This window comes from Lactuca saligna, chromosome 1, assembly GCF_052625555.1.
Source record: "Lactuca saligna cultivar CGN05327 chromosome 1, ASM5262555v1, whole genome shotgun sequence".
In the NCBI taxonomy this organism is placed as follows: domain Eukaryota; kingdom Viridiplantae; phylum Streptophyta; class Magnoliopsida; order Asterales; family Asteraceae; genus Lactuca; species Lactuca saligna.
Window position 1 is genome coordinate 26,945,712 of NC_136417.1, and position 12,681 is coordinate 26,958,392.

Here is a 12,681-nt window from a genome sequence, read left to right on the forward strand (position 1 = left end):
TCAGTTCATTGCAAAGAACTCTCTGGGTTCAAATACAGACACGATATGGTTAGAGATGTTTTGATCGACATATTTAAACGTGTCGGGGTTTCCGCCAAGAAAGAGGCTCCTGTGAATTTTTTGAATGACACATCTTTACATCTTCTATTAAATCTACTTTTGTTTTCGAATTATATTAATTATATCGTAAATCACGGGATGGATGACAAATATGTGCAAACAGATGGTACTAAAAATGTTGTAGAGAAGGATCGGTTTGTTGTTGCATTTGATTTAAGTACAAAATGAGTTTGGTTGAATATGTGTAATAAGATCCATTGTTCTTTTGCTATTTTTTTATTATACTGGATTTAAAAAATGTCATAAATATGTGATAATATTTTATGGATAATACATAATAATGATTGAATTTATAATATTATAAATAAATAAAATTAATTGGTCGGGTATCTATTGATTCCTTGGATGGGATACAAGTTTGATCCTTATCCTTAACCTGTCCATTGCCAGGTTTATATACACCTCCCACTTCGATTATTTTGATGATTATATCTTATTTTAATATTTTAGTTAAATTAATACCTGATTATTTAATTAATTAGTTGAAAATGGGCCTGAAAGCGCAGAAGATTGTTTGTTAGGGTAAAAGTAAGAATCCGATTTGGACACAAACCACTCTCACGACTTTTCTCACCTCTCCCCCAGTTCCACCGTGTGCACCCTTCTTCCTACGACCGGCGACATCCTTTAGCCGAGCCTAGATCTCCGTAATAAAGTATGTTTCTCCAATTCACATCTTTTATTGCCTTCCTGCTCTTAATCAGGCTTTATGTTTTGAGTTATTTAGTTCGTCAGTGCTTATGTACAATTAGCTCTGGTAATTTCGCATTCTCACCGATGATAAACCTCTGGTCGCGAGTACCCTCGTATTTCTGCTTAATCTGTCTGATTAATTGGTTGTTGATGCGTAATTTATATTTGTTGATTTCGTCGGTATGAAGGTCAAATTTTGATGATTGCGACCTACCAATCGAAAACACCCACAATAAAAATCCGACTTTAAGTATATCGTTGATAAAATTTGGGAAGTATAACTGAGACCATACTATATTATATGCATTTACATTGTGTTTGCATCCACTGGTTTGTTTTTTTGTGTTTACGATGTGAAAGTATATAGGCTGAAAAAAAATGCAAATATCTATTGTTTTTGGCCAACTGTAACTAGAATGTGAATTTGATTATGTAAGAGAGCGTTAATGAGTCAACTTTTAGGGATATGCTCTTTGTACGCTTTGTAAATTCAGCTCTTGCAGATGACATGAAACTATTCATCAGTAACAACAGATCCCAATTAAAGAACTATAAATAGATACTTGATACTTGATAGTTCTACAATTTTCATAGGACAATGAAGTGATCCAGGTGGTTTTGCTTCTTAACATAACATTTAACCTTCTAATTCATTCTTGACTGTTGTTTCTACTTAAAATGATCCTATATAATTCATATAACACACTGACAATATAACCCTGAGTGAATTGGGGGATTAAAAGTTAGTTTCAAAGATCTAGATTATATTCACTCACACTTACTGAACAGGGAAGACATAAACAAGTAAACAACCCCTTTTTGTATGCTATATAAAAGTTTTTAGTTTATACATAAAAACAACCAACTTTTTCTTGTGTAGGTTAATTATCATTTGAAATGGAAGACAATTCTGATAAAAGCGAAGAACTTCTCGAGGATGATGGTGGTGATCTTGACATCGACAGTAATCAAGTCTTTGGAATCGGAAACAACGATGTGGAAACGGAATCCTTATTTGGAATCGAAGGCGATGACATTGAAAACGGAAGTGAGTTAGTCCTCGACATCGAAACCAACGAACACGAAAACGGAAACGAACAAATCCTCGAGTTTGAAAGAAATGATCTTGAAAATGGCAACCATGATCAAGAAAACGTACCCGAGCACAATTCCATTCCTCCAATCGTGGGAATGGAATTCGAGTCATATGAAGACGCTTACAAGTACTACAACTGCTACGCTAAAGAACTCGGATTCGGAATAAGGGTAAAATCGTCATGGACAAAACGCAACAGCAAAGAGAAACGAGGCGCGGTTTTATGTTGCAATTGTGAAGGGTTCAAGACTTTGAAAGAAGCAAGCACAAGAAGGAAAGAAACAAGAACAGGTTGTATGGCAATGATAAGATTGAGATTAATCGAATCAAATAGATGGAGGGTAGATGAAGTCAAACTCGAACATAATCACTTATTTGACCCCGAAAGAGCCCAAAACTCAAAGTCCCACAAAAGGGCGGAATCGGTAAAACGAAAATCAGAGCCAATTGCTGACGTGGAAGTCCGAACAATCAAGCTCTATCGAACACCAACCATGGATACAGTATGTTACGGGAGCTCAAACGAAAGAGACTTCGATAACGAATTTGGGAAAGCCAAAAGGTTAAATTTAAATAAAGGTGACACGAAAATAATCCATGATTATTTTTGTAGGGTTCAGTTAATAAACCCTAATTTCTTTTACATTATGGATTTTAGTGATGACGGGTTTTTAAAAAACGTGTTTTGGATCGATTCAAGAGCAAGAGCTTCTTACAACTACTTTGGAGACGTAATTGCCCTTGATACAACATGCTTGAAGAACAAATATAATGTCCCTCTTGTGGTATTTGTCGGGGCAAACCACCATGGTCAAACCATTCCTCTTGGTTTTGCTTTACTCGCAGACGAAAGTCAACAAACATACACTTGGTTGTTACGCACATGGTTGACTTGTATGGCGGGCCGCCCTCCACAAACCATAATCACCGACCAAAGTACAACTTTACAAACGGTAATCACCGAAATTTTCCCCCGGGCCCACCATCGCCTTTTTTTGCCACTTGTCATCGAATCCATTCTCGAAAACTTTGGAAATTTGGAGTTGTTTCAAACGGTGTTGAGTAACATAATCTACAATTCGATAAAAGTTGACGAATTTGAATTAGCATGGGAGGATATGATCGACCGCTTTGCGGTCCGTGACAACGACACGCTACGAATGTTGTTTGATGATCGAGAACGGTGGGCCCCGGTTTACTTAAAAGACACATTCCTCGCAGGTATGTTGACTTTTCAACCGGTCGAGTCAACCGAGTCAACCGTCCCATTTTTTCACGGGTACGTTCACCAAGAAACATCTTTGAAAGAATTTTTCGAGATGCATGATTTAGTAATCCAAAACAAGATCCAAAAGGAAGCGTTTGATGATCGTGAGTCGACTCAGTCCACCCCAAAATTAAAAACAATATGTAGATACGAGTCACAGCTCGCGAAAATATACACAAAGGAAATATTTTCGCGATTTCAATTTGAAGTTGAAATGATGTCGAATTGTTTTAGCGTATCGCAAGTCAACACGAATGGGTCAATCGTGACGTACATGATCACGGAGCAAGAATCTGGTGCGGAGGGGAACACGGTAAGGAATATGGAGGTGATGTATGATAAGATAGGAGTGGAGGTTCGATGCATATGTAGTTGTTTTAATTTTAAGGGTTATTTATGTCGACACGCGTTATTGGTTTTAAATCATAATGGGATAGAGGAAATACCGGGTCAATATGTTTTGTCAAGATGGAGGAAAGATTTTAAACGGGTTTATGTGCCGGATCTTGGGTCGGATAGTGTGGATACGGGTAACCCGGTTCAGTGGTTTGTGCAGTTGCATAAACGGGCTTTACAAGTGGTTGAGGAAGGGATGACGTCACAAGAACATTATATGGCTGCTTGGCAATCGTTTAAGGAATCATTGAATAAGGTTAGGTTAGTGGCTGATAAGAATGGTCAAAGTGGTCAAAGTTAACGAGAGTTGCATTTATTATTCTATGCATATGTCGTATATATGTGTGTGTATATATTTAGTCTTAATTTCATGTGGTTTTTTAGAGTGCAAGGCTTCCTTTTAGGTATGTTTTTGCCATGGTTGTACAATTGAGGCTTGGCCATGATGCCATTTATAATGGAAGAGTAACGCCTGTTTCTTCGTATGTTTGTTTTTATGCCATTTAGAACTGGTGGATAGGGAATGCTTCAAGAAGACACTAGAGTTGAAGAGAAAACCATGTAAACCACGACCAAAGAAGATGTATTTATTGTATAAGGATGATTTTGTCAATGCTTTCAAACCCAAGAATCAAGATGAAAGTAAAATCAACAACACTATGTTAGACATATATTTAGAGAAATGATAAGAATGATGCGACAAACAAGAGATCCCTCTAGAGGCCGTTTATTAATTCAGTAAATAAGTGGGTCATTTCTATAAATTTACTATTAAATAGGAATCATTTTTGGAATACATATTTACTTTAGAGGCCGTTTTCTTAAATTGAAATTCTCTTGCATAGGACGGTTAGTATAATTTTCTCTTACGTAGCAACCTTTACAGTAACTATGATTTATATAACGACTATTTTTGAAAAATAAATGAGTCACTGTTCAATATTTATGTAGTTTAAGGATTATTTGGTCTAACTAAAAGTTTAAAGGATTGACTAATTCATTTTTCAGAAAAATAATTAAATTTAGCCCATTTATGTAACTTTGTAGGGACTATTTTTGTGCGTTTTCTTAATGACTTTTTGTTTTATTTTATAAAACCACAAACGTAAAAATATCTATGTGTCCTCTTCTCTAAAAAAACATAAACGGACAAAAAAACATTTCATGCAGATATTCTAGATAATAAATAAGGATTAAATTCATTTATAAATAACTAATGATGCTTCACTTTTTTTCTTTTTATATTTTTTGAACGATTATATTTTTATCGACATTTATATATAATAATATTTATTATTTTATGATCCAAATATGGAATATTGTAAACAAAATCGGTTATTTGAAGACATTGTATGAATTAAACTTATATTTATCCTAATAATGTGTTTAAATATCATAAACCATAATATTTTATTAGTCAATTTAATGAATGAATAAATATATTAATTTTGTGCAAATGAAAACTATATATTTTTCTAAAACCGTTGAATTATTTTTTTATACGAGTTTTATAATAAGCTTTCCATATTAGAATTTTTTTTGTGTGTGTGTTTTTAATCTAAAATGTTTTGCAAGGTTAAAAATATATATGAAGATTAATGTAGTGTTTTTTTTTTTTTTGTAATTATAATTTTGTTTTGTTTTTTTTTTTTTTTTTGTTTTTTTTTTTTGTAATTCAATCATATCTTTATATCTTTATGTTTAAGAAGATGAAATCATTTTTGTTAGTTATATAAATGAACATTATCATTGCATGCTTTCGTTCTATTCTAGTTTTTTCAGTGATAGTAAATTTACAAGTTTTCGTTCTATTCCACTTTTTTTCGGTGATGGTAAATTTATAAATTTTAGTCTTATTGACAAACTTGTTGTCCCATTAACCTTTTGTTCAACCATACCAAATGATATTGTTTTGTCCGGTCTAGTTATATATGTTCTGTTATACGTATCAAACTACCTTAACAATCTCTATGCACTTGGAGGGTAATTTGGTTATTCTTCAAATGAAAAATGAGCAATTCTCATTTATAAACATTAAAATGACATGTTTAGAAATAAACATTGATCATTTTCATGTGGTTATGTCGTATTATTTGATTATATGTTGAACGTGTGTCATATATATATATATATATATATATATATATATATATATATATATATATATATATATATATATATATATATATATATATATATATATATATATATATATATATATATATATATATATGATTGTATGAAAAAAAGCACATGTTATTTTTTATGAAAGTAAAATAAGTCAGCATTTTCTTGTAATAGGGTATTTTGTGGGGATTTTTATAAAGATAAATATATTTGTATGAGAAAAAATCAAGAAAATGAAACATTGTAAAAATCAGAAAGGTGAAAAATATTTATATGTAATATCCATCATTTTATATTTTTAACAAATTTGAAAATGTGAAAATATTAATATGTAAATGAGAAGGCTGGATAATGGTTTAAAATTAATTGATATATAAAGCGATCAACATGATATATTCGTATTTATAAAGGTAGAGATAGAGCAATGCCGAGTAGGGGTGTTCGTTTGTATGGATCGGTTCGATCCGATCCAATTAAGTAAATCCAAATGGATTTCGGTTTTCAAAATATGGATCCAAATAGTCCAAATTAAATTCAAATCCGATCCGATTCGATCCAATTACAATTCGGTTGGATCGGTTTTTATAATTCAGTTTTCAAAAACCATAACATTTTAAAAGGACATAGAATTATAACATAATCTTATTTTACAGAAGAAGCAAAAACAAGTTATTTACTTATGATTTAAAATTTACAAACAACCATTAAGAAGGAATATTATAGTTTATTATTTAATAGATAAAAAAACTTTTAACAGAAAGTACATATTAATGTCTTTTACAAGTAAAATCATTTGAACTTATTTAAAAAAATTATAAAATTAATAAATAATTATAGATATATTGAAAACAAAAACATAACAAATTGTTATTCGGTTTTTTTGGACTATTCGTTTCTTATTTTATAAACCAAAACCAATCCAAAATCCAAAATAATAATTCGGTTTTGTTGAAAACCAATCCAAAAATCCGAATATCTAAACCAAATAGTCCAATCCAAATTGTCCAATTAGACAATTCGGTTTTATCCAAATAGTGAACAACCCTAATACCGAGTGAGACATTTTTATGCGAGGTACCGACGATACATACATATATATATATATATATATATATATATATATATATATATATATATATATACATACATATATATATATATATATATATATATACATATATATATATATATATATATATATATATATATATATATATATTCTAATAAAAGAGTAGTTTTTAATCTCCTTTTGACATGTGTCACCATATTAAGCCTCATAATTAATGCAAATTTTATTTTTCTTTTGCCATGTTTCACCTTATTATGTTTTATAATTAACTAGTTGTGAAACCCGTATATTATACGGGTTAATTAAAACATAATGTTAAATATGAGCGATTAAATGAAGAGTATTTTTGAATTTAAAATATGAAATAAGTGAAAATTATGAAGAAAAAAAAACATGCAAAAAATAATTCAATTAAAATTATGTGTTTAATTGTTAGATTCGTGTACTAAACGATTTATTATTATAAAATGATAAATACAAATGTTTAAAGTGTAAATTTATTTCAAATTGAAATTGAAATTTCAAATTTTAAATTTGAAATTTGAAATTAATAGTTATTATAGTAGATTTAATTTATGGAAACTAAATTAATGATATAGTATAAATGAATAATCAAGTAATTGACAAGTGGAAAATAAATATATTTCAAAATTATGATAAAATGACATGTGGCCAAATAAATGAGTGAATGACAAGTGGCAATAACATTTTCATTTATTAGGGTAGATGCATACTATTTGTCAACATATTGATTCTCTATTTCAAATTTCAATTTTAAATTTCTCATTCTAATTAAATTAAATTAACAACATTAGAATAAAAATTAAAATAAAATTAATACAAATTATAAAGTGATATAATTTTACATATTTATTTAAATCAATGATTATAATTTTATATAACTAAAAAAACCTCTTAATTAATAATTTATTTAAAATAAGTTATTAATAATTTTAAATTTTAACTATTAAAGTTTAATTAATTTTATAACCGTGGTTCCCACGAGTTATAAACTAGTATATATATATATATATATATATATATATATATATATATATATATATATATATATATACACACACACACATACACACGATGGACCAAGTTAGTGAACCTGCTAAAGAATGAATATATATATATATATATATATATATATATATATATATATATATATATATATATATATATATTCATTCTTTAGCAGGTTTACTAACTTGGTCCACCGTTTTTAGTTCAAACTATTGGTTAGTTGAAAATTTTGCTCATATACTAGTATCGAAGCATGTATAGGTTGAGAAAGATGGATTTCTATATGGTTATGGGTGGGAGGATTCAAAATGAGAGGCGGGAGAAATACTGATATGATATTAATATAGCATGCGCCATGCGGATTGAAAAGAATGAAAGAGATGGAATATGGATTAAAAGGAATGAAAGAGATCGACTCATTCTCTAAGAAAGATTATAAAATTGAAAAGGAGTATTTCTAATATATCCTTATTAAAAATCAAAATATTATATTTGTTTAATTTAATTTTTTTTAATATCATGTTTACCTTTCATAAATTGCTAAATTATTGTATATACTATTTTTAAACATCAATATATATATATATATATATATATATATATATATATATATATATATATATATATATATATATACACACACACACAACATGAAAGTATTCAACAACAAAAATTAAGCAATCAATACGTACATTTCATGGAGATGATTATATACTATTAAAAACACTGTAAAAAAGATTTGGACATATATGCGTACATTTTTAATTATTATAATAGTTTTAAGATATAGAAAATGATTATAAACTATTAAAAACACTGTAAAAAAGATTTGGCCAAATAGGTTACTTTGAAGGTTTATAAAAGATAAATATGATATTAAGAAATAAGTTCAATAAATATGATATTGTGATGTTTAAGAATGAAATGTATGATAATAAAATAAAATATTAATAAATGGATAAACAAAAAGTAAATATATGATTTATTTTTTTATATGAATTAAGTAAATTAAGAATATTAAATCAAAATAGAAAAATTAAATAGAAGTATAAGGATTAAATAAGAGGGGATAGGTATAAATATCTTCCTTTCCTATTCTAATAAAAAAAATATGTTTATTATTTTTTTGTTGTCACGTTATTAGGTCTCATAATTAATTTAATATCAGTTATCAACCTAATGATTCTCCATTTTAAATTTTAAAATTTTCACTCTAATTACATTAAGTTAATATCATTACAATAAAAATTAAAATACAGTTAATACAGATTATAAGGTGATATAATTTTACGTATTTATTGAAATCAACGATTATAATATTATATAACTAAAAAATGTCTCTTAATTAATAATTTATTTAAAATAACTGATTAATAATTTTAAATTTTTACTATAAAAGTTTAATTAATATTGCAACTTGGTTCCCACAAGTTATAAACTAGTATCTATTAAAAGCACTCTTTAAATGTTATTATACGTTTTATGTCTAATCAATAATCATATTTGATATCTCATAATCATCATAATATATAAGTAAAAATATGTTTACATAAATACATGGTATAACTATTGAGGAATTACACATAATTATATAAGAGTTTATTCATACATAATAAAATAATTTTTGTCATACACAAATGACATGTCTTTTTTTTTTTTTTTTAAAAATGTTGCACAACCTTTTTAAAACATAAAATTTTATGTATGTCAAATAACTCTTATTTACAAATCAACTTTCTAATTATATTGCTTTATATTTTTTCTATTTCATTTCATGTGTCAAATTAGAGTCATAAAATGAATAATACAAAATTGATATAAACTCATCAAACATTATTGATTTATGTAACATTTTCTTTATATTTTTTAATCCCCTTGGTCAATATTTAACCGAAATTATTGTTGTTTTATTTGTTACAAGTGGATTAAGCATGTGTTTCTTATTTACATTATGTAGGTTTTAAATTAAATTTAAATTCAAAAAATTATGAATAAAAGTCACACCCTTTCAACTTTAAATTTACATCACCACACATGTTTTTTTCCTATGGGATGCATGTATCTGTACATATATTGCTATGTCTCCATCTCTTGTAAAACGACAACATATTTTGTATTGATTGATGACAAATAAGTTCAAACAATAATGTTTTAAAGAAATTAAACTTTGCATTGTTAACATATATTGAATTATATATAATATATATGTTAAACTTCATAGTTAAATTTCATTCATAGTTAAACTCACTCTGTAAATAATTTATAAATGAAAATATAAAAAATAAAGTGAAAAAGTATATAATATTTTACAACCTTAAAAAGTGGTGTGGGAAAGAACATGGATTGAGTGGAAGTACATGCATGCAGACGTATATTGTGGTAAAAGTTTGTGTGCATTCTAAGGTTGTACCTTAGTACCCTCCATAACATGTTATGCTTCTGTCTGTCCCTTAACTTACAAACTTCCCATCTTTATTGACGCCTCGTGATTCCCCTCTTCCACTTCTGCTTGCTTTCTGGCTTATATGGGCTCCCCCGGCCCTATCTATTATCTAATATATACACACAATTACACAATACACATTACAATCACACATACTCTATAGTAATTTCTCAAACCACATTTTTCTAACTATACATACCTGATGTTTATGCTTTTTCCTTCAAAGTGTGTTTAGTTTATATGAGTCTAGAAAAAAATGTTTACTAGTTTTTATGAGCCTAGAAAAAAATGTTTGTATTAAGTTATGTGGTAAAAAATACAAGTTGTTTAAATCACATAAGATATGGGTAAAAAGAAAATCGGTAGACACGGTCGCTCGTTGGTGATGAATAAACAAAGATGAGACTACAATCCATATGTTTTTCTTTTCGTTATTAAAATAGTGGTAAAAAGATGAATTAGTTTTCACATGTAAACATTTTTTACTGTGTCTGGCAATAGGAACCTAGTAGTTAAGGTCTAGGGTTCAAATCCTAAATCTTAATTAATTAGATGATACAATTTAACATTTTTAAACACTTTTTACTTCTTATTAACATTATTAAACCACAATAAACTAGTAATCTCAAACACCCCATAAAACTGCTTTTTTTTTTTTTTTTTTTTTGTATAAAAACAAAAGTAAGAGGAGGAATTCAAGGGTATAATGAGTGTCACGTTTACCATTTTAAAAGATAAGCTTAAAACCAGGATGATGCTAAATTGTTGATATTTTGCCATTAGTGTATCAATCAATGGTGGTCCACAGTCTTCAACACTTCGGCTTACAGAAATGGCATTCAGAGAAACGAGTTAATTAATTCGTGATTATAAAAGAATTTTAATGAGTAATAATGAAAGTATAATATCAAAATCAATACATCTAGTCGTTCAGGTGGCGAGCAGAATTGCCGGAGCCGCCGTAGTCCGCCCCTACTAAAATAATGAATCGGATGAAGATATACCATTAAAAATCAGCGAGATGATTCAAAGTAATATCAAAATCAACAAATCAAGCAACGAGAGATCTGATTACAGAATGTTAAACGCAGTCCAACTTCAAAAGTCAAAACCCTAGTAATTTCCATAGTCAGCTCCGCCTCGTCTGGTGGTTACGCTCTGCCGTTACAACCGTCTTTTACTAGACCGTCCTCCGGTGCTCCGCCACTAGTGAGATGAATCGAATTTATCATTAAAAATGGCCGAGACAATTAAAACTTACAGATCTAACGACGAGATAGATCTGATCGAATTATACTTCTAAGCACTATTCTCATTCGAAACCCTAGTAATTCGCTTAGTCAGCTCCGTTTGTTCGGCCGGTGGTTCCACTCCGCTGTCTCAACCGTCTTCCACTCATTCGATGCTCCATTGTTCCTAATTAGTCTTCAAACTCCCAACGACATGATAAAACACGTAACAGATTCGGAAAAATAAGCATACTCAGCGTTATTGAGTGTGCTCTAGTAAAAAAAAAAAAAACTTACAGAAATATAGTCATTCAGACAAGCATACAGCATCTCGGGAGCAACACTTCTTCCGCCATTTCTGGAAATATTACAGGAACTGAAGAGATAATTTAAAGAGTTGTGACGTGGTTAGTGAAATTCCATCATGTATCTAGCTACAAATCCACTGATTAGCATGAAATTTGAAGCATTAAGTCCAGAAATCGCCATGTCCTCCCACAGCTTTCTTGAGCTTTCTAATAGCATCGCACAAGAAATAGATCAGAAGTGCTCGAGTACATATGTACGTAGATTGAAAAGTTCAAGAAAGCTGTGGAAAAACATGGCAAGGACTTGTATACTCTGCATATTATCTACTATCTTCATCAGGTGCATCAAAAGAATATATATATATATATATATATATATATATATATATATATATATATATATATATATATATATATATATATATATATATATATATATATATATAATGCTGCTAATAAGACACCCCTTAAACACCCTATAATCATTTTTATAAAAAAAACAACCTATAATCAACTTCTTTTAATCATCTTTTTCGGAAAACAATGCAATTTCAACCAATAAAAATATTTCAAACATTAATTAGAGTTGTCTAAATGGTACAATAAGATGTCTTTTTAGCCATCCCATATATTTATTGTAATTGTCTAATACTCTTATAATTCAAGTTCTAATATGATTTACTTTCAAATTTTTTTATAAATTTCACATTTATATCTTCATAATTTTCATTTTCAACTATATATATATATATATATATATATATATATGACAAAACTTCAAAAATGATCCCTGTGGTTTCCAAAAATATCAAGTTTAGTCCTTAAGTTCAAAAAACCTCAAAGATGGTCCCTATGATTTCAAAACTTTTAACATTTGGTACTTTTCGCTAACTCCGTTAGCTTT

The 12,681-nt window shown here is 28.7% G+C and overlaps 1 protein-coding gene and 1 long non-coding RNA gene across 3 annotated transcripts; one reads left to right on the top strand and one right to left on the bottom strand.

Annotated features, from left to right (window-relative positions):
* The first annotated feature begins 556 nt into the window (after positions 1-556).
* On the top strand, positions 557-4,057 carry LOC145029852 (protein FAR1-RELATED SEQUENCE 8-like). Its single transcript, XM_078978310.1, has 2 exons — positions 557-775; positions 1,694-4,057. Exon 2 carries the CDS (start codon positions 1,711-1,713, stop codon positions 3,871-3,873), a length of 2,163 nt encoding a protein of 720 aa, XP_078834436.1. The 5' UTR covers positions 557-775; positions 1,694-1,710; the 3' UTR covers positions 3,874-4,057.
* Positions 4,058-10,032: 5,975 nt separating this feature from the next.
* On the bottom strand, positions 10,033-12,099 carry LOC145029863 (uncharacterized). Of its 2 annotated transcripts, XR_013676582.1 has the most exons (3): positions 11,316-12,099; positions 11,161-11,215; positions 10,033-11,063 (listed from the first exon to the last, which is right to left on the bottom strand). It is a non-coding gene; the product is annotated as an uncharacterized LOC145029863 (long non-coding RNA). The 2 variants fall into 2 exon arrangements; XR_013676581.1 differs by having other exon boundaries at positions 11,161-12,099.
* Positions 12,100-12,681: the final 582 nt, after the last annotated feature.